We start from the raw sequence: 25,448 nt of genomic DNA, 5'->3' as shown, positions 1-25,448 counted from the left end.
GGGGTTATTCATTTTTTTCCTCTGTGAAGTTGCTTGATGACATTTTTTTAAATCTTTTTTCTTCGTCTTTTGTTTGAGTAGAAAATTTATTTGTATGTATATTCAATATTTTTCTTTTATTTATTTATTCCCATTTTTTTCACAGTATATTTATTTATAGATTTGGTTTACTTAAAGTATTTTTGTGACCACATGTTCCCTCCTTTTTTTTTTTATTAACAACTTGAATGTTATTTGATTCAAAACTTTATTTTTGAAAAGTTATTTATTTATATGTTTATTTAATCATTGTATGCACAACAACAGAGCAAGTTTCATTCTCGGAAGGGCAATTCAAATTACTTCCACCAAACACATTCAAATGAAAATGAACTTAAAGCCGCTAACAATGTCACTAGTTTAACTGTTATTTTCCTAATAATCTGAGCAATCCACTGTGTTGATTGATGGTGTATATTAGATCCAGTGTGATCTGATTAAACGGTGTAGGTGGGGTCGGATCCACTAAACCGGCCAGATTAGCCGGGCGTCACTCAGTACCTTCAGTGGAGCCGAGAGACCTCCCTGCGACGGTGGATTTAAAGGCCAAATGTTTAGCAAGTGATCCCTGGCAGTTTTATTTACCCTCCTTCAGCTTTGGGTGTGGCGCTCCTCCATCTGTTCTGGGTGGCTTCCTTGGCGTTAAAGATCACGGATGTCAGGGAGTTGTCAGAAACAGCGGCTGGGAACGCCATCTGCTTCCAATTACTTCGTGACAATCTGCAGGATGACATACAAGATGCTGCTCGGATAACTACTACAGCAGGTAGAGAGGAGCCGGAGGGAGAAGGAGCCACGAATCAGAAGCTGAAGCTGCAACTTGGCTGTGACTTTAACTGTGGCTGAGATGAGTCACTCCGGCCAACAGCAGCTGGATTTGGAAACCTTCACTTTTCCATGACTTTGTGGATTTCTCTCCTGTCATTGGCTGCTCTGAATAACTAACTGCTGCTTCCAGTTCTAGGTTTGGAAAATTAGCTCTCTGGTAAGACATGAGGGAACCGGTGAAAGTCTGAAAGGAGAAAATCTGTTTCTTTTCAACAAACTGGAGCTCAAACAGGTTGGACTTTTTCGGACATGATAAGACTTTATTGACTTCATTTGTTTACGGCATGAAACTGGAACCACTTAGAGACATTTATGCCTGCTGTGTGGATAATTTAACATGATTTACGCTCTCATTATTTTAATACAAGACAGCACGATGTTGCACTTAACTCTCAAATATGAGACGTAACCACATTATTGTGGGGAAAGTTTTTCCAAGAGCTTCCTTTTCACTCCGTTCTGGATTACTTTATGAGCGCCTCTGACTTGCAACAAAAATGGAGCAGCCAAAAGCCATCCTGAAATTCTTCAGGACTTTACCAGAGGAACAAAATGAGGACATAATGCAGGAAGAACTGAGTGTTGAGCCAAAGAAAAATGGGGATCTGAACTTTAATCTTGAACACGCTACAGATTCCTTTTCGTATGTTATATTACCTCATGAGGGCAAAAACACCTCTAAGTCAGTAGAACATTTAAGTTTGAGGGAAGAAGGAAATTACTCAGACGCAACAGAGGAGAAGAGGAAAACTTTCAGCCTCACAGAGCTGCAAAGCGTGGCTGTAAATTCTGAAGAGGAGCAGAGCTTTGCCACAAATCATGACCAGAATAAAATGCCAGATGAACACAAAGTTAATGGCTACAGCAAAGAGGGTTGTCACATTTTAGAGGACTCATTGGATGAATGTGCCTTGAATGAAGCTCTGCAGCCAAAATGTCAACACATTTCAACTGACTGCACGAAGGCAGACTGTGACTGTGCTGCACCAATCAGCATCGAGCAGGACGACACGAAAGAAACCGACCAGGATGAAAGAAACGGAGATGAAAGTGCACGCCGCCCGGAAGACATTGTCACGGGTACGGAATCCGAGGCGTGTTTTGAGCCTGAGAAATCTCCAAAAAGCAAAACCAAACATGTTGTAATAACTATGACTTGGACGGGACCTGCTGTCCAAGAGCAGCCAACGCTGGATGAAGATGAAGAAGAGGAGAAAAGAGATGTGTTTCCAGAGTCTCTCACAGAAACCAACCATCGTCCCAGCCCAAGTGCCACCTCACCAAATATCACCATAACATCTGTGGCCCGAGCTGTGAATCCTCCACCTGGATCCACCTTCACCAAATCCACCTTCTTCCCCAGCTCCCCCTCCGATAAGCAGATCCAGTTCCCGGCACTCTTCAGCGGCCTGAGGGTCCTGAGGAAGGGAGTCTGTGGGCCCGAGCACAACGCCGTGGCCCAGATTAAACCATCCACTGAGGGAGCGAGGGGGGAGGTTTTCACCGACAAGCAGGGGGACGCTAAGGTCCAGGGGAGCTTCCTGGACCAGATCTCCCAGTTTCTGAGTCGGGAAAAGAGAGGAGATGAGAAGGAAGAGAAGAAGGTGTTTGAGGCTGAGGGGAACCAGGATGAAAGCAGAGTGAATGGAAATGAAGAAAGTGAGAAGAAAGAGTTCGAGGCTGAGGGGAACCAGGATGAAAGCAGAGTGAATGGAAATGAAGAAAGTGAGAAGAAAGAGTTCGAGGCTGAGGGGAACCAGGATGAAAGCAGAGTGAATGGAAATGAAGAAAGTGAGAAGAAAGAGTTCGATGCTGAGGGGAACCAGGATGAAAGCAGAGTGAATGGAAAGGAAGAGGGTGAGAAGAAAGAGTTTGGAACGGAAGAAGAGGCAAAGGGTTCAGAGTCATTTAAGTCCACAAAATCTTCCGTGTCAAGTGCCGAGGCAGCGTTCGATGCCTTCAAGGCTTTCTTCACCCCAAAGCCTTCGAAAAAGGATCCAGCGGACAAGGTCGACCTGGAGGCAATCAGGAAGAGGATACGAGCCGACAAAGATGTGCTGACATTGCTTTTTGAGAGAACCTCCAATAAGACACCAGAGCAGAAGGAACCACCTGATGACCAAGTACGCATCACATGATCATAAGGGAGCATCAAATCTAAGAGTATTGATCAAACTGGTTCCATCTGTGAGCCGTGTTTACTGTGTTTTACACACAAATCGTATAAAAAAGTATTGACAGAAGCCAATCAGAGCCATGTTTTTTTTTTTTTATTATGTTGAACAGTCACACCTGGAGTCCTGTGGATGGCCGGATGTGCAGAAGTAATATTAATGATGTTAAAAATCTCGATGTCTGTCCCCTCAGTCCGAGGCGTCCACCGCAGGAGACGGAGAGGAGCGAACTCCTGGTCGTCTACAAGCGGTCTGGCCGCCTCTTAAGGAGGAAAAAGAAGTTGGGTTGAAGTATACTGAAGCAGGTAATTTATACTAATGAATAGACATTAATATTAAAGTTATAAGAATATGAAAATCAATTATATTTAACCATGTTTTAGAACCGCAAACCGAAGTAAAACATCAATTAGTGAGTTTCCAAAATATGCAGTTTAAAATATGTATATATAAAAAAAAAAAGACAAAATATGAATTTGTTAAATTTGTTCATGTTGTTTTAGCTCTCGGATGCCAATCAGATCTTTAGAGTTAAAAAAAAGAAATTGCAGAAATTCGGGGTATATCTGCTAAATGCACTGAAAGACTTGCGTCTTCTCCCTGTAAGATGAAACTTAAAACATCCACATAGAAATGCTATAATTGCGTGCAACACTGCACTGTGAATATTCCTGACGGATACGGAGAGGTGGTGTGTGCTCTGTGACATCACGAGGTAAACACAGCTCCACCCTGTCCAGTGTCCACAGTCTGCGGGACTCCACCTGTGGAAGTGTTTACCCGACTGCACTCTGCAGTTTACACGTGACGCCGTTCTTCTTTTTCAGCTTCGGTGCCACCTAGTGGTTGTACTGCATCCAACAGGCAATTAAATGCTGAAACAAAAGCTTTTCCCACCACAATGATTTACACTAAAAATCACAAAACAATTTGGCAAATAGCAGCTTTAAATTCCAATGTAATAAAAGGCCTTTCCTTGTGTTATTGGCAGTTATAGTGCCGCCTGTTAATATTTGATGCGTTTGCAAGAAGATCAAATAGATGTCAAAGAAGAAGTCAGACTTCAGAGAGATATGTACATGTATCCGCTGCATGAAATTTGTACTTTTCATTTTGAGTATGTGAAATAGGACTAGTTTTGCATGAATTCCTGGTCATTTAAAGTACAAAAAAAAAACACCGCTCACCTCGGCAGCAGAAAATAAATGGAAAATTCAATTAAACTGACATTTTTCTGGGTAAAACAAAACATAAAAGTGTAACGATACAAAAGCAGACCCGCCGTGGCCTCTTACTGTTGTGGAGCTCAGCTGACTTGATGACGTCCCCACTGCTGTTTATTTCCCTTCTTACTCACTTACATTCAGTGCGTCAGACGTCTAAACATTTGTGGCTGTAATAATCCAGAGAAATCAGTCGTCAGCAGCACTTTTATTTAAACTTTGCACTAAAACTAGGTCGGTGAACATCTGTTGGTATTTCAGCGGACGGGTTGATAAAAATGTCCCAGCATTCCTTGTAAAATGTTGACGTCTGTTAATCGGTGGGATTATCCGAGGTTGTTTGAGCAGCGATAAAACCGTGCGCTTCGTGTCTACACACCCCTCATCCCTGGAAACACACTTCCTGTAAACACGGGCAGAAAGGTCACAGTCGATATCGTTTCTCGCAGACTGTTCAGTACCTTCAGTCATCCATTAGGAGATAAATGTTTGCTTAAGCAGTTTGCTCAAGACGGCAGCCAAATAGAACCTTTGACCTCTGGTTTGTTACATCCGAGGTCACATCCGAGGCTCTGCTGCCATCGCCTGGTAAAACCGCGAATCGTTCTTTTTGATGTAAAAAGTAATGACATCCTCAAACAGCCCTCTGCCTCCAGCAGCAGGACGACATTATTTTTTTTTTTTTTGGTAATTTGTCATGCAAAATAAGTCACAGTTCTCAAGTGTCTCGTGGCGGTTCGGATTTTTTTTTTTTTTTTTCCGTCTGCGGCTTGTAACCCGCCACGTCGCCAATGTACTCGGTGCACAAAAACACACGCTGGGGCACCACGGCGGTGATCACGAACATCTGCTGCGGTACCGGGAAGAACGCAACGCTGTCGTAAAAGGTTTCCGTCTGGTTGATGTTCTGCTCCGTTTCCTCTCAGAGCACCAGGCGGCCCTCCTGCAGCTGAAGAGAGAATGCAAAGAGGAGCTGGAGAAGCTTCAGGTCGGTGGGAAGAAAGTGAAGTGCTGAACCGCTGTACGGTGACATGTGCTGTTTATTAATACTGCTAAGTGCCAGAAATACCTCAACAACCGGCACAGGGATTGAAGTTTTTGTACGGATAGTCGTGGTCCTCTGAGGGCATGTATTTGTAACACTTTTAGGGGAATATATAACGTTTGGGTTTTTTTTTGCACGGATTGCCGTAAAATGTGAAATTTGTGGTCCTCAGAGGATGAATCCTACTGGAGATATCTTCCTTTAGCGCCACCACGAGGGTGACATCTGTGATGGGATTGAAACATCCGGATGGATTTCCATGAATTTGAAACATTCAGGCCCCTCACAGGATGAACTGTAATAAGACTGAAAACATCTTTAGTTTTCCTTCAGTGGCTCCAAATTTGATCGTACAATACTTTGATTTACCACCAAATACCTGCAAAGTTGATGACATCATCAGCCACAGCTGGATTTTTTTTTTTTTTTAATTTATGTTAGCAAGCTGACAGGTGAAAATACCTGCTAAACATCTTCATGGCAGCAATATGCCCAAATGCAATCTCAGCGAAAGATAAGATTCGGGAAGTCACACGTTTCATTATTATTCAGAGAGATGCTTAGCTCGGCAACTTAAATGCAATTCAAATAAATCGGGCACACAGACGGGAGATAAACCTTTTGACCAACATTGTTTTCAGGAGGACTATGGCCTGGAGCTCTCCAGACTGAAGGTGGAGAACCGGGACAATGTCGCCCGTCTGGAGTTCACTCTGGCCGAGCTGCAGGCCAAACTCTCTCAGGTCGGGACGCGCTGTCAAGGACAGCTCCGAGACGCTGCCGTGTCCACGGCAGACGACTCTTCGCACAAGTCCTTCCGCACCGTCTGCATCCAGACGGACAGACAGACCTTCGTCAAAGCTGCTGGGGATGGTGACGGTACGGGGAGCGCCTGCACGAGCCCTCAGCTGCAGAAGGTGACGCCCAGGAAGCTGGACCTGGCCTCCATCAGCCTCAGCCTGGCTGGTCAGAGGAACGATCCGTCCTCTTCCTCCTCGTCTCTTGTGACATCATTTCAAACTCTTCCTGCTGGAGACTCGCTCCCTCGATCAGCCTCCTCCCAGACAGCCAAACCAGACTCTCTTTCCCCTCCTCCTCCTCCACCTCCTCCTCCTCCTCCTCCACCAAATGTAAACCACATGCAGCCATCAAATGGCCCTCCACCTCCACCCCCTCCTCCTCCTCCTCCTCCTTCCATGCCAGGCTTCGCTCTCCCTCCACCTCCTCCGCCTCTGTTTGGGGGATTCATGGTTGATAAACCTCCCAGGAAACCTGCAGTGGAGCCCTCCTGCCCCATGAAGCCTCTGTACTGGACCAGGATCCAGGTCCAGGACACCAAGTAGGTTCACCGCCCAAAAAAATATTCACTCCAGAGCACAGCAGCGTATTTAAAATCAAACACTGCTGTTATGACATTTTGCACAATGTGCAGATGAATCACTGGTTGCACTAAAACTCTCCATTGGACTCCAACATAATGGCACAAACGCAACTAAATAAAATCTTCGCAACTTCCTGCTTTAATAGAAAAATGCCTATATTTGCATCATATCAAGAAACCAATCACCTCTGGCCAAAGTATTTATCTATCTAACTATCTGTGTATCTATCAGTAAATGTGACACACTAGTTAAACGTTCTATTTTTTTTTCTCCATTAGCAACAAAACACTGTGGAACGTCTTAGAAGAACCAAACATCATCAACACCCGAGAGTTTGAGGATCTGTTCGCCAAAACCAGCACACAGACCAAGAGGAAGCCGCTGTCGGAGGCCTACGAGAAGAAAGCAAAAGCCAGGAAGGTGAGAAATGAATTTCAACATCGTGTGAAACACAGTTCAGCTTCTGGAGCAGATAATCAATTTAATGTCATTCGTCCACTAGGGGGGGCTGATGCCGTTTACAGACTGCTGATCTTTACAGACTTAAAGGAGCATTAAAAATTACAGGTGGAGTCTGAGATTAAAAAAAAAAAAAAAAAAAAAAATTATGAAAAGCAAAATCCCTCCATGTTTCAGTTAATGTCCTTTTCGCAGTGTTTCATTTTGTTTATTTCTCTTTTTTTTTTTTTAGTCAATTTAGACGTGCTATATTGAACTCACAGTTGTGATTTATTTACTTTCCGTACAGTAGAGGAATATTTTCCCTTCGCTCGGTTTCCTTGTTAATGCGGAAATTTCGACGTCCTCTAACCGCAATTATTCACCAAGATTGGATTTGTGTTGCCAAAGCTATCGAGTGTATCTGCATGGAAGAACGTGCTGGACAGTGATGTGCATAAGACTCACTGTTGTAAAACATTTAATGGACAATTAAAGTCAAATTCAAATAGAATAAAATGACAGAAGATTTCGTTCGTTCCAACATGTCAACATCAAAAGCACTCAGACCAAACGTAATATGACCTTTTGTTTGTTTTGCTCCATTTTCACAATAGACTCTCCACTAATGACTCGCTAATGGTTTCTAATGGTGACGTCGCCACGGTAACCGTGTGTGTGTGTGTGTGTGTGTGTGTGTGTGTGTGTGTTTTAGATCATTAAGCTGCTGGAGGGAAAGCGCTCTCAGGCCGTGGGCATCCTCATATCGAGCCTCCACCTGGAGATGAAGGACATTCAACAAGGTGAGGGCACGCCGTTCGTTCAGATGTGTTGCTAGGTAACCGCATAGGTCAACATTGGGAATAGTGGGTCTCATGTCAAAATAAAAAAAAAACCCATTAGGTTATTACCACACAAGAGACTCTGATTTCAGGCCACGTTACAGGATCACTGTGTTCTTGAAACATTTACATTTTGTACTTTATCTTTCATTTCAAACATAAAAATACAGCCGAACTACATCGTCAAATCCAAGACAGCCGAGTTTAAGTCATATATATATATATATAGTATCACAAGTATCATAATACAAATATTTTGACACTGATCAAAGTGCCACAGTCACAGTTGTTCCTGCAATAGGCGATCAATCGTTGGGAGAAATGTCTCTGAAACTGCTCCGAGTGAGCAGTTCTGGATTTTGTTGCCCGCTGGACAGTTTAGACCATTCATACATTGATTTTCACGTCTCTGAGCAGTTTACGATTTCCAGTCAAATCCTACCTAAATAAAAACCAACTAGTGTGAATATGAAAACAGCTTGTATATTAATCACAGCTTTTTTTTTTTTTTACCATGCCGCCCTTTTAACTGTTTAATCTGTTGTTCAAACGTGAGCCGTCCTGACGGTGAGTCACTCCGTGGTGGACCTGGAGACCATCGAAGCTCTGTATGAAAATGTAGGTACTGCAGCTCACTCTGCCGCAGTATGACAACAAGTATTCAATGATGAATCTCGTATTAATATTTGATTGTCTCCGTGTCAGAGAGCGCAGCCCGAGGAGCTGGAGACGATCAAGAAACACTACGAGACGTCGGAGGAAGAGGACGTTAAGCTGCTGGACAAACCCGAACAGTCAGTGTCTCAGTTTATAGGAGGAAGTGTCACACTTCACCGCCGGCAGCGCTTTTAAAAGGGACGGATGATAATATGTCTACGGACTCTCTGTGAACAGGTTCCTGTACGAACTGTCTCAGATCCCGGACTTCGCGGGCCGAGCGCGCTGCATCATCTTCCAGTCGGCCTTCGTCGATGGGATCGCCTCCATTCAACGCAAGCTCAACACGGTCTCCTCCGTCTCCGAGGTACCGGGGATGTAAATCGAGGGATATCCACGAGATGTGAGGGAATATCAGCCTTATAAAAAAAAAAAAAAAAAAAAGAATAAAAAAAAAAATCAGTTAAGCGCGTGTTGTGTTCGCTGCTTTCAGGCTCTGCTGGAGGGCGACAGCGTCAGGCGGATGATGGGACTGGTGCTGGCTCTGGGCAACCACATGAACGGAGGCAGCAGGACCAGGGGCCAGGCCGACGGCTTCGGCCTGGAAATCCTCCCCAAACTGAAGGACGTGAAGAGCAGGGTACGGCCTCCGTTCCCAACGAGATGCTGTCGCTCTGTTCTCCGCCTTCCATCGCAACTTCGGCACTTCGCGATTCAATTCAGACGTTTTTCTTTGGGAAGCAGCGAAGCATGCAAGCTTTGTCACTCATGAAAATGTAATCTGACGTGATGGTGGACTTAAAAGGACGCGAGAACGCAGAGCAGGTGCAGCGTAACCCAAATAAATAACAAACTAATGCCGTGTAGGTGGAGAGGAACGCAAGAATATTCAGACAGGACTGATTTATTCACTTAGAAGTCATTTAGTCTTTTTTTTTTTTTTTTTTTTTCTATCCGTGATGGTGGTAATAACGGGCAAGAGGGCAAAGGTTTGGTTTCAGGGCTGAATGATGAATGATCTTTCCATACTCAGGGAAAATCAAAGAAAAATAATCACTTCTATGTAAAATGTTTTGTTTATTGATGCCAAAAAAATTATCAAAAAGGAGCGCTGCGTTGCCATATTTTTTGATGCATCATCATCAACATCTATTTTTTTAGGAGAATAATAAATCTAATTGCATGATTTTTTTTTTTTTTACATATTTTGTAAGTAAAAATCTACAGAGTAGATGGCAGAAGTTTTTTGCAACAGCCTCCACCAATCACAGGGCTTCAGTGTCTCCCCTGAGAGACAAAACGCTGGGCAAAAGAGCCCACTTCAGCTTGTTGTTACACACCAACTAACAGAAAGGTCAACTAAATGAGCTCATCAGCAGCTTTAATTGAATCATTTTGCACCTCAGATTCAGTCTGATGAAAAGAGAAGTTTCTTTTAGAGAAAATATATCTGATCAAACGGTTTTAACGAAGGTACAAACTTACTGATGTCGTCTTGTCAGGACAATCGGATCAGCCTGGTGGACTTCGTGGTGTCGTACTACCTGCACAATGTGGACAAGGTATCCAAAAAAACACAAAGCTGTTGTTGTCGTTTTCTGTATCTTACTTGAAACTGACGTATTTATATTGTTTTCTCATGAGGATTTGAATGTTATTGGTATTTATTTATCAAGTTCGAGGAGAAAGAACAACAACCTGCGAGTGCGTTTTAAAAGCCGATAATTGTGACACCAAATGAACGCGAGCCTTAAAACAGACAAACGTGTCCACGCTACTGTGTCTTCGTCAGACTCCAGATGGACATAAAATACACAAACACAAACCTAGAAAAGGTTTACGCTTGTCGTCGTTTGAGGAGGATTTCAAATCGATTAGACACCGGACATGTTTCACTTGTCTTTTGTTGTATTTCGACAGAACGCCGGTTCAGACAAGAGCACGTTCCCCCTTCCTGAACCTCAGGACGTCTTCCTGGCCGCGCAGGTCAAGTTCGATGACCTCACCAGGGACGTGAGACAGCTCGGACAAGATCTGACAAGTAGGTGACGCCCGCCGCACCGCCTCCTTTAGTCTGAGGATATTCAAATAAACTCCAGGATAAAGTAACACACCCCCCTCCTCCTTTTCTCGGTTGACAACATTCAAAGGTTCGCACACATTCCCCACGACGCGACTTCCACTGCGAGCAGACAGACGGCGAGCCTCAGCCTCCGTCCGACCGGCTGACTGGGAACAGCCTCAACTTGCGGTCATTTTGTTGTGTGGTTTTTTTTTTTTGTGTGTTTGAAAACCGAAGCCAGCCTGTGTAACTCTATCGCTGGGATTTTGCGCTGCTCTCCGGAGGTTTTCCCACAGACCAAAAACCTCCAGCCCAGTCTGGCATCGCTTTTCCCCTAGACGCCCTCCTCCCCCTCCCCCACCCACCACCACCACCACCACCTCCTCCCAAAAAAACACTCACCACCCTGGTTTCCCATCACTGGCCCCAGCCATTGAGTCGCTGTTTATACTCAGCGCTACAGGCCTGCCTGTTCGACCGCATTCATGTTAACTAAACCTCCAGAACAAAAGATTTCCTCTCGTCCTTTCTTATCCTTCTCGCCGTCTCTTCTCGCTCCCTAAGTGTGCCCATATGACCTCGTGCCAGTGGGCTGCGGAGCCGCTCGACGCTCACCGGGGCGCTGCGCTGCGCCGCGCGCGAGTTTCATTGTTGTGTCCCGGCGCATGTTTGAGTCCGTGCGTTTCGGAGACCGGCAGGAGTCTCGCTGGCTGCTGATACTGGCCTGGCGCCTTCCAGATCCAGCTCCTAATCCTGCCGCCCATCAGATCTCCCATCGTTGTGCCTTTGTGGCCCCGTCGCCGGCGGAGGGACTCCGTAGCTCCCCCACTTACGTAATCTCCAGACCCCGGCGGTATCGGCAGGGAATCTCTGCAGAGATGCACGGATCCTTAACCCGCTCGGCCGTATCACCTGGGCCTCCAGCGTGGTGCCCCCCCCCCCCCCCCCCCGCACCACCCAGATGTGTGCCGCAGATAGCTTTCTTTAGCTCTCAACGCAGCTCTGTCTTATCGGGCCGTCTACCCAAACCACCGTGCAATCTGGGTCGCAGGCTCCTTTTGTTCTTCCCCGTTTGAACCGCCCTCACGACTCCTCCGGAGCTCGGCTTTTTGTCGTTCGTCGCTCTCCCCGTGTTTCGCGTTTGGTTTGGTTGCGTCCGACGTGTTTCTGTTTATTGAAGCTTCAGTTTCTCTCTCTCGAGTCATCCACGTTGAGACCAGATGACATTATACTGAGCTTATTCACCGAAGAAGAAAAATCGGCAGAAAATATTTTTCACTCGCCTCTTCAGGTGTCGAGTCGTTTTTAGATAAATGTCTCTCAGACGTTTCCCTTAATCCCAATACAACGGGCTTTAAAATAGTCACCGGCAATGTTAAAGTTTCCAGAAGCGCAGCGTGCTCCAAACGTCTAAATCCTTTATCCGTTATGTTTTTAGCCATGTTCGCATTGCGGCTCCGTTCCGGTGTCGCTCCTCTTGGGTCCACACTGAAATATCTCGACAGCGAGTGGATGCTTCGTCAGGAAATATTGCAAAAAAAATGGTCACGGTCGCCAGGCGATGAACCCTCCCGGCACCCCTGAACTTTTCCTGTCGCGAAACATCTCAAATGATGTGTCTGTTCCTCCGGGGAGGATTGGCATCCAGTATTTTGGTTTTATGAGCAAATATCTGCGAAACTAATAACGCCGAGCTGAGTCGATTTATTTTTAGCTTTCAGTACCTCCGTCCCTGCAGAAAGCCTCGCAGAGCTGCTGGCGTGTCGTGTCTCTTATTATCAAGACCTTCTTTATTTTTGCTTTTGTGCTATTTTAAATGAGCGTTACGGGCTGCGAAGATGTCGCGTTTCTTTGCTGAAGACGTTCTTGCTTTTTCCTCTTGTCCCGCAGTCCGTGTTTGGTTTCTCCCGACGGATTCGTGTTTACCGTGGGGTCTGACGGAAGACGTGATTTCGGACGTCCAGACGCATCATCGTAAAACCCCTTAAGAAAACCTCTTCTTCAAGAAAGAGCGTTTATCCCCCCCCCCCCCAAAAAAAAAAAACGTCGCCTCGGGCGCAGTTTGTGTAATCGCAGCCCTCACGTCTGAAAGCAGCGCGCCCTTCGCCGTCGGCCGGGCTTGGCGTTTACGCGAAGGTTCGGCGAACCCCTCTTCGGTCTGAAACGAGCACAAAAAAGAAAAAAGAAAGAAAGAAAAAGGCTTCCCACACAATGCAGAGGGAGAGATACCCGCCTCCACAGTTTACACAAATCCCCCCCCCCCCAATGAAAACAGTATTCTTTTGTAATCTTATCTGGGAGATGTTGATCGAGCATCGGGGCAGGAGGGGGGGGCGGCTCGGCTCCCTCCGCAGCCTCTATTATGACTGGCTCCGCAGACTGGCTCCTCTGATCCACTGATTGGACGCAGAGCGGCAGGACGGGAGACGGAGACGGAGAGGGAGACGGAGACGGAGAGGGAGCCGAGTTCACAGCCGCCATCTCAGGGCGAATCTCAATAAGTGATAGCCGAAAGAGGAAGCCGCGCCGATAACCTCCCCGCTCGGGCGCAGGTGGAGCTGGTTTAACCGGGGAAACGGTCCGGATAAGCGTTTCGTTCAGAGTCGGTCCGAAACCGAAAAAGTCCTAAAACGCCTTGAATTGTCTCCAAACGTCTCCAGGGCAACGCCGGTTGTAGGTTGCGGGTTGTCGTCGTCGGCTCGCGATGGACAAAGTGTCTTTATCTTGTTGAAATGGGAGCTTCCTTGTTGTTTTTTTTTAATGGCTTATCTGAGACCGCGTTGTGTTAATTAAATCGTTTTAGTTACTTCCGATTTTTGGGTTTACCGCCAGTACAAACAAAATTGCCTGTTTCGTGGTTTTAAAAGGGTCTTTAGGAGTCTTAAATTTGACTTTGTGAACCCTGCAGAAACCCTGTACTCGTGTTATTTCTTGAAATTCTTCAATTCAAGGCAAAAAAAAAAAAAAGATGACTTATCGATTTACATCTTAAATACTGGTTTCAAATGTTACAGGCCTCAAACAGGAGTCGCCAGCAAAAGCAGAAGATAAGTCCTGTTTTGGCTGTTCTCCGTCTTTATGAAACAGAAGTTGTTGTTTTTTTTATCTCAGTTTTCTCTCTTTTCATTTAAACAAACTCTGGTAAAATAAAATCACACAGCTAACACGTTACAGCTGGAGGCCTTGTGTACAAACCCGCGGAAAAACACAGTTTAACCGGGACTCCACTGTGGTGGACAGATACGTTTCTAAATCAGACCAAACCAACTATTTTCGACAGAAAACCTTGTTGAAACAACACAGAAAACACTCTTAAACTACTTACAATTACATTGTGATGATATAACAATCATTACTGACCTGTTTTGTTACGGGAAGCGAGAGAAAAGAGACGTCAGACGTGTTCCTTCTTCTTCGTCTGAGGAGCGGAAGTCTCGCGCAGCTTCACCACAACTCGCGCTCACAGAAGCAGATGCTCCCCCTTGTGTCGTAATTCAGTAACTGCACCTTCAGAGTCACAACTTAAAATCACTGTAACGCAGCATTAAACTTGGCCTTTTTCACTAATAATTACAAAAATAACTTAACAGTTGCGACCATACATTTTTTTTTCGGCATCACATCAACACAGAAAAAACTTTCAATACTCCCAAACTCAAAACTTGCTCATGGTCAAATATAAACACATAAATAAAAATCTACAGCCCGAAATGACAAAGTATCATTCAAGCATTTTGCAGTTAAGGATGTAATGTAACATGAAAGATGTCAGTATGTTGAAGACCCCCCAGTTATACTGCATGTAAACACATTTCTTCAGAGAGTGTTGGTTGTTGTCCATTCAGTGTTGATGAGGAATAATTGAGAAGGAGACAGCAGGTATATTTTGCTCCAAAGTTCCCCAAATCTTCCCCGGCTGTTTCTTGAGATGTCCTTCATGTGGTCGTCATCGCTGCTCATGTTTCCTGTTCTTATTATTGCCAACAATCCACAGACAAATCCATCACCTGCATGTTCATGATGAGTGTTACATGTTTGTCCACAGCTGCACTTCTCTCCTCTCTCTTCTAATTGCCAAGTCTTTGTGTCGTTTCTGTCATCCAGGATGTGAGAAAGACGTACAGAGAGTTTGCTGCGACTCTCCTGAAGAACATCTTCAGCCGTTTAAGGACAAGATGGAGGCTTTTGTTCTCAGTGGTGAGTAACCACGGTTACATTCTGTACAGCTGCAAAACTTCTGAAAATCGATTGAATGTTTGAGTTTTATTTTGAAATCCTCTTAAGGACTTACCGATCCAAACTTAGTTCACGCCGTATATATCCTGAAATCCTCAAGCATCCTCCCCCGCAGTGAATATATGAAAGCAAACCTGCATTTAACAACCTGTCTGCTCTTCTGGACCTTCTGTCACCATGATTCCTCCTTTTTTTTTTTTATATATAATTTCATCATTTGTAGTCATAAAAAGATAATAAGACAATGGGCCCCTGAGTGCAGACATATCGAAGGCCCCCCACACCTCCTACATTAGAGAAAGAGATGTCTTTCTGGTCATTTTGCATATGTTTGTTGTCATTATACATCACATTTTGTGTCTCTACGAGGTGAGCCTGTCGCTTTTTGGAAATGTTTCCAGAAGCCCAGCAGGCCTGTTCAGTAACCCCTCCGTACCTTCAGTTTCCATCCTTTTACTGGCCTGAAAATGTTCCTTTTTCACAGAGTGTCTTTTGTATCTGTGTGTGTTTGAGGGAGATAGGATGGATTGAGAGTAACGGCTAGACACTCAGATAGGGATCAGACAGATTTGGCAATGGCGGAGCGACTCCTGGCTGCCCGGGACACACAGGCTCTCTGTCACCGCAAAAATATTCATCCTTCTTACTCAGCCATCCCATGCTGAGAAAGACTCTGATATTGATCCATCTCTATGGTGAACATTCATTGTGCTAAATTGGTTTCTTGTTTTGAGCATCGTCACGGTTTCCATCCTTTCGAAAGCTGTCACATCCAAGCTTTGAAATAAAAATCCAAAATGTTTCTGAAAGAGCAGTTCAACTTTGGTCTACTCAGATGACCTTGTATCCATTGATGTTGGATATTTTGTCTCTCGTATCCCATTTATTTTCCTCAGTATGAAACCAATACAGACAAGCGAACTCTGTGCAGGATTTCTGCCATTTTTTGGTTATTTGGAACATGTGAAGTTCATTTAAAACATTTTCTTCCATTTAAAATGCTGTAGATGTGAAATAAAACAAGATTTAAAGTGTTTTTTTTAAGACAATCATCTGCATTCCAAAACATTTTCTCTACTGGGTCTAAAGTTGTGAAATAATAAAAGAGAAGAGGAAAAATCTGCCTTCTTCAGAATTTGTGGTTTTGGATATTTTTCTGAGGTCTGACTGGTTTCAGAGAGATGGACACAGATAACACGCAGCGTAGCTGTTATTTTGTCATAATGGCGTTGCAATTTGAAAGTGGCAGCAAGAATGGCACCATTGTTGAATGAGCGTGTAATGGCTGTTTTGAAGAGACCAAATGGTCGTCTGGCACCGTTAGGCCAGGTCATCATCATACAAAAGGTTCTCATTGTGTCCCTACAAGTATTTATATCAACACTCTCCACAGGAATTATGACTCTTCAAAATGTAGTCTGTGTTTTATTTTTTTAAGGGGTCTGTAAAATTAACCATTTCCCTGTCTGTTCTTCTTCTCTGCAGCACGAAAGGAGCACGCAGAAGCTTCCTACCAGCTGACAACTGCACAAAGAAGGTGGGAGAATTAAACTGTGCAGTCCTTTTATGTGCAACACACCGGACTTTGATCTAAACATGGTCATAAAGTTCAGCATCAGCCCGAGCAAGCAAAAAAAAGACATCGATAGAAATATTTAGAACAGTCCTTGATATTCGAAAAACTTTTAGATACTATAAATGAGGATATCAAATTCAACTTTTATCCACCTGTTAGTTTTAGTTTAGGCTCATTGTCATGTCTTTATAAACCTCCTCCTTCCTCGTTATGCATGCCGATGCACAGCCATGCAGTAATCCTAGTTAGATACACTTGTAACGGTTAAAAGGTTGAGCAGGACTCTGCCTTTAGTAAGTAGTTTAAGATACTTATAGATCGCTTTTTGGTCGTTTCATGGCTCTTTTGAATTGTTTTGCAGTTCTCTCTAGTTGTTTTGCATCTCGTCTCGGTGGTTTTAAAGCTTTTTGATCCTTTAGTATCGTCTTTCAGTCATTTCCTGGTCTTTTTGCACACATTGTTTTGCATCTCATTTGGTTCATTTTGAGGCTTTTTATGGTCATTTACTTTGCTTCTTTGAAGCTGGATCCACTAAAGAGTATAGAGAGTCAAATATATGACATTGTTCCTCGTGCCAAATACAAAGTATCGCCAGGGAAATAATAACATCAAGTCACACAATCATTTAATGTAGTAAATGTATTTACCACAACAGTAAAAGTGAAAAATGTGAAATGCATCACAAATATCCCGACAGTAACAGTTATATAGAGGATTGCATGAGCAGCAACGCATTAGCTCCTGGCAGCTTCTATGGCCAGCAGCACTGTTTTCTCATCAATTAAACTGCCCGAAGTAAAATTACATTGACAAATCACAAATCAATAATCACTAAAGAGTACCTAGAGACAGAGATCCAACAAGGGCATCTGGAGAGCAGATAAAGATATCCGTCAGTGTTTGCAGAGTAAGCGATCAATCAGACGAAATGGCCAGATGGAACAATGTCAGTTAAACTGTGATCGACGTAATGATGAACTGAAGCCAGCTGCTGGTGGCAGAAGATCTCACACTTCTTCTTGTTGAGAAGCAAATTAAACCCCAAATTAATTAATTATTCTCCTCTTTGTTTATGCTATCTTTCAGTTTTCAGGACTTGGTTCTGTACTTCGGACTGAAGCCCCGGACGGGAGAGAAGGAGGTGACCACGGGTCACTTCTTCATGTTCTGGTTTGAGTTCTGTGCCGACTTCAAGGCCAGGTGGAAGAAGGAGAACAAGAACATCTCGAAAGAGAGGTACACTAAGTAAAAACTCTGTTTATATGTGTGTATTTGTCTAAATCACCCTTTTTTTTAATTTGGTTGTGCTCAGTTTTAATGCTGAAAACAGGGTTAAGTGCTGAAGAATGGGATAAGAATTAGTCCTGATTAGATGCCCTGGACCGTCTCAAGTGGCGTAATAAAAAAAAAACCAATTTTAAAGGTTGCAGTCAACTTGTCTTTTCCCCACGTGTACCCATTTAGTCATCAGTAACAAACACCTGCAAGTTTAATTATTTTGAAATATTGCCCCTGTCAGCTTGAAATCAGCTTTATTGAAGTTGATTTTGGCCCAAATTTATGGACTAACTCTTGTCTCTGAGATATGTTTTTTTACTTGCTGCTTTAGTTTAATCAAACCAATTACCTCGAAAAAATGTCGCAGGTTAAAAGAGGCCCAGCTGTCAGTGAAGAGGATCACAGGAGAGAAGAAGGTGGAGACGAGAAAGATCAACGGCAACAGCCTGGTGAGTCTGGATTCAGTCGATTTACTGAGGAAGCAGAGAGATTAATGAGCAGATATTTACTAGATCAGTATGCGAGCATCCAGTTGAAAGCATCAAAATGCAGAAATTAATTTTGGATTTGATATTTAAACAACCAAAATAACTTATCGAGAATATTATCAAATCCAAACTGAACATGCAAATCTGTATGTCATGCTGCTCTGATAGAATTAGTATAAAGTTCTCTGCAGTGTCCTCGTCTCTGTAACTTCAATCATAACTTGCTCTCAACAGAAAGAGCGACTGCGACAGAAGGAAGCCAACACGTCTTCAACCTAAGAGACTCTAAAAAGAGTAACTTCTGAAATGTACAATCACACACAGAGATGGATCAGACTGGATGTGGACCAGGATACCAAAGCAACATTTTCCATGATGAACACAAGATAAATTTATCATGTCTTTCACTCTTACGTGTCTTCTGTGTAACTTTATTCAACCATTGACAGCTTTATGTATACCTTGCTACCAAAAATGTATTTAAATTTGAACTCTAGCTTCAGTTCTGTATAGATTCTTACATTGCAGCTATGTTTTGCATTGATCCTTACATGTCAAGTACAATATTTTTCCACAAATAAAATCACCAATCAGATAAGTAACAATGTCATGGAATAGCTTGAATGCCGTTTTATTTACAAGCAACATTACAATACACAAATTATACACAGCCATTAAAACCAAGTAGCATTTAGTAGTGCAGGTTTTAATACAAAATCTTTATATCACAAAAGTCTTCAGCTTCACATCCCACACAGTGGAAACAATGCACCTTCTCACATGTCCTCATAAGTCTAACACGTCCATTCGCCCGCATGTTTGCAACATATATGACATTATGAATGGTTGCAAACCATTCTGCTTTTAGCTTAAACCCAATCTCACCAGCTCTGAGTAAAAAGGTCACCCAAATGCATCTAAAACCATTTTCCAACAGATCTTGCAAATCCATTAACGTATACAAAAACTATATGGAAGCAATGACTGATAACAGACAGGATATTTGGTCAGGGTCATAAATTTTCACTTGCAGGACAAAGTATCACCATAGAGGAAACACAGGTATTTGATTTAACAACTTGTATCTTCTGTCTTCCAGTAAACAAGGTGGTTAATTGTTGCACATTTTCTCTCATAGTAAAAAAAAAGGCTCAGTCAAGTTCTTCACTTTCCTATTTTCCCTTTAAATACTCTTTCCCTTTAAAAATTTTCTACAGAGGAGATATTATCGACCAGCATGTCTTAGTTTGGGTCTAATCCGTTTCAATAGTTGTGCAGCGGCACTGCTTTACGCGCTGGACCCGTTTCTTCCTGGTGCTGGGCATCTGTCCCGGGCAGAACAGGGTGTACGTGACGGTGCTGAAGGTTTTGGGTTTGCAGGCGGAGCAGGACTGAAAGGCGTTCCCGTCCTGGTACATGTGCCTCGGGATGTAGAAGGAGTTGCACTGTCCGTAGCAAAAGCGGTTGATGATGGTGCGGCTCAGGCAGCCCTCCTCGTGGATGGTCTGCTTGAGTGGCTGCGTCTTGCACCAGTCCAGCCGCAGGTACCGACGCTCGGTAACGTGCAGCGCTTCCTGGCTGGACTCCAACACTTCGTCGGTTGAGGTCACGGGCCCCGTCCCGCGGGTAATTAGTCCACTGATGGGGGGCTGTAGGCACCTCTCCGAGTCATTCGGGTTGTATTTATTGGGATATGGGAACGCGCCTTGAAATGTCCCAGCGTTCGCACTCCCCGGCGGGATGAGTAGCAAAACTACTGAAAAGATGAGCAGTGAGTGTGTCTCCATGATGGAAGCTAAAAGGAAAACAACATAAAAGTCAGTTATTGATGGTGAGGATTTTACGCACAACCTTTACACACGAATTACGCAGCAAGCAAGCAGCACACTTTTTTTCTTTTTCTTTTTCTTACCAAATACATGCTAATTTAAGAGTTCTGTTTCACAAACAAAATCAATTATAATTAAGTTGAGTTACCTGTTGTTGTTGTTTTTTTTTTTTTTTAAACTCCTCTGAAGAAAACTTTCTCCAGTCAGACACTTGCATGCGTTTCCTCTGGAGCGCCAGCTTCCTAAACAGTGGCTTTATGAATGACATTGAGGGGTTTTCCCAACTCTCGAGTTACTTTTTACAGAACACGCCCCTCGAAACCCTTATCCTCTCTCTATCTTCCTGACAAGGGAAACAAAAAGAAGCTTCGCCCAAACTTTGTCAATGCAGATAAATCGTTTATTTGACATTACAGAACAAAAACAGAAAACAACCATGTCTGACAAGATGAGGTAACAACAAAGTCAGTGCTGCCTGTAGAGATGAATATACCTGCAGTATAGCGAAGAGAACACATCCGAGTAAGCTCTAAAATATTTGCCATGCTACAGTAAAGTATTTCGCAATCATCCCTTAAATGACAAAGCAAGACTGTTACTATTTATAATTACTGTTGAGGATATGATTAGAAGGAAATTCATATTGCGACATACAAAAATCAAACCGTGATTAAAGTGATCTCTGTACAGTCATCAATAATAATAACTCTCCGTTTCAGCATTACTCCAGATCAATATATCTTTATACAACTTATTATAATACAGTGGTAGATATACTGTACACAAGTATTTAACACCATATATTTTAGTATTTTGGGTTGAATTGTTAAACTCAGACAAAGTGACTTATACATGTCTTAAAATTAGATTATAGGGAACTGGTATCAGTGAACTTTGACCTAATCCAATATCCAAGGTATAACATATTTGGCTTGAAACCTTTACTGTACGGCAGGTCGGTCACACCTTTCCGGTTTCAGTTTCACACTTTAAAGCCTTTGACAGATTTTAGGGGAATGAATTTGGTCTCCGAGACAGTTCGGTTTTTGGCGCTTTAAGGTTCAATATTAAGACTTCAGAATAGCAGTTGTCTAAAGAAATTAAACACAAGGTCCAATGTGCTGGCTGTTGGCAAAGACATTTATTTATTTTTGTCAGGTTTTCTCTGCAATTTGGCATAATTTGCCCTTCGAGACGACAGCTGAGTGTCACAATTTTGTGTCCATGGCCGAGCTCTCGGATCATAATGTTAGATACTAGGAATAAAGAGACAGGACCATGTTGTGTCTAATCAGTGCCTGAGATCTAAGACAATTAATATGGTTGCAATACACCAAAATAAATCATTAACAAATACAATACTTGCACGGTCACAGTCCTATTAATCAAAATGCTGAAATGTGCAGTGTTAAAAACGTTTATCTGAGAGTATACGTCAACGTTACAGTGAGTGTTGCGGGAGTTTAGGTCGTGGATTTGCTGGCAGCGGTGTCAGTCGGTGCTTCTTCCTCCTCTTCCTCAGAGAAGTGAGGAACAGATTTCTTGGCGACCACATTGTCCAACCTCTGGCCCATCAAATATGGGTTAGCACTCTGCAGACGGAGATATACAAATGTTTGTATACATAATGTAAACATGTACATGAAGTCGTCCATGTTGAGAGAATAAATCAATGAGTTTATGAGCGCTTCCCTTCAGGGGTAAAAGCTCACTGCTGGTGATGTGTGTGGTTTCTCTGACATAAACCCACAGAAAAATGAAAAAAGACAACCATGAAAGATTATACCCTTTTTCTTCTCTTTGGTCCTCCCTTCAGTTTTTGGTACAAAAGCTCCTTGTTCTGAAAGGAAACAGCAAAAAAAAACAAAAAAAAGGAAAAAAGATTTCAGACATAAAATCACATATCTGTTGTCTTGCAGCCAGACGCTTTGTTCCTGAATTACAGTCAACAAATTGTATGAATGCCGTTTTCAGTGAGTAAATACACTCAGCGGCAAACTTCCTCAGACCAGACCCGAGATACGAGCTGAAAAGTGGATCAATGCAAATTACAAAAGTCTTTTTTTAAAAATTTTATTTAAACAGTTACAAGCGTGAGAAACCAAAGCTCTGTGTGCTGCTGCTTTAACGCTGTTTGCAACAATCAGAGTAAGATTAGGTCCACCTGAAATAAAACTGCTCCACCATAACACCATGCTGGCACTAGGTCTAAAATATTTTAAAGAAATAATAATAATAATTGTATATCACTGAACATCCTGTTTTAGTAGTTTGATTGGGAAGGCTACGCTTCTCCCTCTCAATCCATTTAAATGAAACACCTTACTGTAAGTTGTTTTGAACAAAAACAAATGTTTTGTAAAATAAGGTTAATATTAATGCAGGAGTGGTTCCCTACATGTTTTAACTGGCACGTGTTCAGATAAAATGGTAACTAAGGTATTCCAAATGCTAAATGCAAACTTATTTGATTTGTAGGTTAAATAACTGGAGAAGTCAGTGTCAGGAAGGTATTTGTGACAAGTTTTATAAAAACTTATAAATTCTAAGGATTATCAGCTTTTCTCCATCTCAAGCATTACCAACTGAACATTTCTGATTTTTGTTTACATAAAAAATAAGTAATTTTAAGCTCGGTGGGATGATTTTTCTACATTTTATCGACAAAACAAATTGTAAAAAAAACAAAAACAAGAATGCAAATTATCAACACCTGCAATCCAACCGAGTACTCACCCACTTCGCCAGGGCTGGGTAGTCATGCTCCGGGTCGTAGAGGTGCTGGTGTTTCTGGAACTCTCTGCTAAAGTCAGCGGTGTCAGGAGCGTTTTCCAAACACCCGTCTGCTGCTGTGAATGCAAATCAGGCACAGACAGCGCAGACAGACAGGGCGTCACTTCTACCGTTCATCAGGAAAGTTACAATATGTGTGACCTGGAGAAGGCTGGCAGGTATTGGTGTCACTATTTTTAGTTTTTTGGAGGCTAAAAATAGCACCGAGAAAAATGAAAAAAGCAGCAATCTCCATGATTTCCCCAAAAGGGAGTCATTAACCCTTCAGGCTCTCCAGACACGAGTAAGAAATAATGTCTCCGGGCTTCTACCTGTCTTTCCTTGGGGACAGGGGTTCGGAGGGTCCGGGTAGCCGTGGTCGTCACTGAAGTCTTTGGGAACATTGTCGCCAGTCAGCTCAGCCACAATGTTGGGGATGTTCCCATAAGGGCCGAGATGCTGCAGCCCCTCGTGAGCACCACCTGGTGGAGAAAAGGCACACTGCAGTCAACATAAAACAACAACAGCAGCCAGAAAAACCTTAACACAGAAAAACAGGCATATTTAACAGTATTTTCATTGTAAAAATAGCTTTATGTTTACATCCTCTGCTTTAAGCATTGAGCACAAAATGAAACCCCATTTCAAACAAAAAAAATTACTGTCACTGTGTGTTAACACAACCTCTGAGAAATTATTACATGCTTAATGCACTGAAATCTTGGGTCCACGTAAATGAATTACCATTGTACTGCGACATGAGGTCACAGAAAACACTGGAAACAAACACGGCCCAAAAGTAGAATTACAGGACCACATTTTGTATGGTTGAACACATAATAATCACAAATAAGTATTTATATGCAGAAAAAAACTGAAAACGGTACATAAAAAAAATCCACATGAAACCAATACAGATATCAACAAACAAGGCACATTACAGCGCCAAATCAGGACATGTGCAATATTTACCTTGTATCCATGGTAATAAACCAAAGAAAACCCAGTATTAGATGTTATTTGTAATAGTAGGTTATTTAACCAGAACAAGATTAAAGAGGAAATAAAACGCTAAACTGTTGGAAAACGGCAGCTTACAACATTAAGACAGATGACGTGTTTCTTTGTTTCACTTGTCTGCTCCTTAACGTGAACTCCACTCTCGCCTGTCTTTTCTAAAGCCACGCCACATACCCTGAATGCTCTGAGGCCCGACTATGTTGGTGGCCTGATGGGCCGGATACTCCACCCTGGGTCGAGCGATGCCCAGCTGCTCCATGACGCCGTGCAGGAGCCGCTGGATGTCGGCCTCGGACACCTGGTCCGCCGTGCGGGGGCTGCGGGCGGGAGCTCTGCCGAGCTGCAGGCACAGCAGGAGGCCGAGCAACGATAACCGCGCCGCGGAGCACATCTCTGTCATCTGCGGGCACAAAAACACAACGCGTATGTGCACGAGACGGACTGTGACGGGCTAATTAGATAAAAAAAAAAAAAAAAAAAAAAAAAAATTAAATAAAAGGACCAATATGAAGCGGTTGTAACAGGTCATTACAAACCGTGGAAGGTGGCAGACTATTGTTTGTAAAATGAAAAAGCTCAAGTGCGCAACTCACTCAGTAAACAGAACCACTAAAGCCGATGTAAATAACCTATAAATAGCCCCCATTATCTAAAAAAACAGCATAACACATTAAAAAAAAAATAGAGTATTTATTTATATTTAATACATCATATGTAGGATTTTACCGTTAGAAAGGCTTCACAAATGATTAAAAACAAAAAGGGATTTCTGTGTATTTTGTTCTTACCTTGTCCGCGCTGAAGGAGGGACCTGCCTGCTGCGCGACACCTGTCAAGCCAGCCTCAGCGGAAACTTACGTTTCCGGTTTCCAAACTAAAATCTGACTTCGCAAATACACCGAGAAACGCTTCTGAAGGCGAGTCTCGCACGTTTTAGCCAAATTCAATCTAACTACAAGTCAATTGAGCCGAAATCAACACGCTTTTTAATGCTCTAGACTTAGTCTGCGGTTTTATTTTGAAGGGAAACCCTCGGCTTCCGGTGTCATCATAGCTGACCATTATGCAACCTTGCAGGAGGATGCGATCCGCTCCGCTACACGGTTCAGAGGCAGTTGCTAGGAAACCAGAAATCCTCTCTCCTCATTGGCTCTTACTTTGTGCCAATTACTCCAGAACAGCTCAGCACTGACACGACAAATCAGCGTACAAACAAGCATATCCGTGCTGTGCTTTTACTTAGCCTGTATTTATGGTTTCATTCCCTTTTTTTTTTTTTTTCCCCATCCCTTTATCTGGACTCTGCAAAAGCTCACAGGATTTAATAAGGCCTGAATAAGACAGGAAACAGAGACACCCAAAGCCAGAGCCTCTCTGCTCTTTTTAAAAATGTAATTTATTTGATTTGCTTTTCAGATAAACTAATGTTTCCTTACCCTGACCACTTAACAGGAGGAACGTTTTGCCCATAACACACCTTCATGGTGAAGTACATGAATTTATTAAAATGTTGATTGTTAAAATAGTCATATGTCACTACGCTGAGCCACTTTATAAAT

General features: G+C 43.0%; 3 protein-coding genes across 4 annotated transcripts; 1 reads left to right on the top strand and 2 right to left on the bottom strand.

Moving 5' to 3' along the window:
- The first annotated feature begins 854 nt into the window (after positions 1 to 854).
- fmn1 (formin 1) lies at positions 855 to 18,590 on the top strand. 2 transcript variants are annotated; one of them, XM_069161636.1, is made up of 17 exons: positions 855 to 2,990; positions 3,235 to 3,346; positions 5,191 to 5,252; positions 5,951 to 6,648; positions 6,970 to 7,111; positions 7,845 to 7,932; positions 8,528 to 8,589; positions 8,677 to 8,765; positions 8,866 to 8,995; positions 9,122 to 9,268; positions 10,131 to 10,190; positions 10,549 to 10,669; positions 14,795 to 14,887; positions 16,412 to 16,463; positions 17,589 to 17,738; positions 18,148 to 18,229; positions 18,503 to 18,590. In XM_069161636.1, exons 1-17 carry the CDS (start codon positions 1,365 to 1,367, stop codon positions 18,545 to 18,547), a joined length of 3,759 nt encoding a protein of 1,252 aa, XP_069017737.1. In that variant the 5' UTR covers positions 855 to 1,364; the 3' UTR covers positions 18,548 to 18,590. The 2 variants fall into 2 exon arrangements, with proteins under 2 accessions (XP_069017737.1, XP_069017738.1); XM_069161637.1 differs by lacking the exons at positions 10,131 to 10,190; positions 10,549 to 10,669; positions 14,795 to 14,887; ... (2 more) ...; positions 18,148 to 18,229; positions 18,503 to 18,590 and having other exon boundaries at positions 8,866 to 9,031; positions 9,122 to 9,212.
- A 259-nt stretch (positions 18,591 to 18,849) lies between these two features.
- grem1a (gremlin 1a, DAN family BMP antagonist) lies at positions 18,850 to 20,415 on the bottom strand. The gene is made up of 2 exons (XM_069161639.1): positions 20,246 to 20,415; positions 18,850 to 20,063 (listed from the first exon to the last, which is right to left on the bottom strand). The coding sequence occupies exon 2, from the start codon at positions 20,053 to 20,055 to the stop codon at positions 19,522 to 19,524; it is 534 nt and encodes a 177-aa protein (XP_069017740.1). The 5' UTR covers positions 20,056 to 20,063; positions 20,246 to 20,415; the 3' UTR covers positions 18,850 to 19,521.
- Positions 20,416 to 20,475: 60 nt separating this feature from the next.
- scg5 (secretogranin V) lies at positions 20,476 to 24,778 on the bottom strand. Its single transcript, XM_069161638.1, has 6 exons — positions 24,678 to 24,778; positions 24,064 to 24,289; positions 23,202 to 23,351; positions 22,834 to 22,946; positions 21,884 to 21,937; positions 20,476 to 21,689 (listed from the first exon to the last, which is right to left on the bottom strand). Exons 2-6 carry the CDS (start codon positions 24,287 to 24,289, stop codon positions 21,561 to 21,563), a joined length of 672 nt encoding a protein of 223 aa, XP_069017739.1. The 5' UTR covers positions 24,678 to 24,778; the 3' UTR covers positions 20,476 to 21,560.
- Between the last annotated feature and the right edge of the window lie 670 nt (positions 24,779 to 25,448).

This window comes from Embiotoca jacksoni, unplaced genomic scaffold, assembly GCF_022577435.1.
Source record: "Embiotoca jacksoni isolate LCO1_2020_lvr unplaced genomic scaffold, fEmbJac1.0.p SCAF_29, whole genome shotgun sequence".
NCBI lineage: Eukaryota > Metazoa > Chordata > Actinopteri > Embiotocidae > Embiotoca > Embiotoca jacksoni.
Note: the sequence above shows the minus strand (reverse complement) of the source record. Positions and strands in the feature narration are given on the sequence as shown.

What these genes read in the sequence shown, in the direction of transcription:
- fmn1 (XM_069161636.1), top strand. Translation starts at nt 1,365, where the DNA reads ATGGAGCAGCCAAAAGCCATCCTGAAATTCTTCAGGACTTTACCAGAG. An exon ending in GTTGAAGTATACTGAAGCAG is followed by an intron (nt 3,347 to 5,190) that starts GTAATTTATACT and finishes GTTTCCTCTCAG; the next exon opens with AGCACCAGGCGGCCCTCCTG. An exon ending in CTGACAACTGCACAAAGAAG is followed by an intron (nt 16,464 to 17,588) that starts GTGGGAGAATTA and finishes GCTATCTTTCAG; the next exon opens with TTTTCAGGACTTGGTTCTGT.
- grem1a (XM_069161639.1), bottom strand. Translation starts at nt 20,055, where the DNA reads ATGGAGACACACTCACTGCTCATCTTTTCAGTAGTTTTGCTACTCATC.
- scg5 (XM_069161638.1), bottom strand. Translation starts at nt 24,289, where the DNA reads ATGACAGAGATGTGCTCCGCGGCGCGGTTATCGTTGCTCGGCCTCCTG. An exon ending in ACCCAGCCCTGGCGAAGTGG is followed by an intron (nt 21,938 to 22,833) that starts GTGAGTACTCGG and finishes GTTTCCTTTCAG; the next exon opens with AACAAGGAGCTTTTGTACCA. An exon ending in GACCAAAGAGAAGAAAAAGG is followed by an intron (nt 21,690 to 21,883) that starts GTATAATCTTTC and finishes CTCCGTCTGCAG; the next exon opens with AGTGCTAACCCATATTTGAT.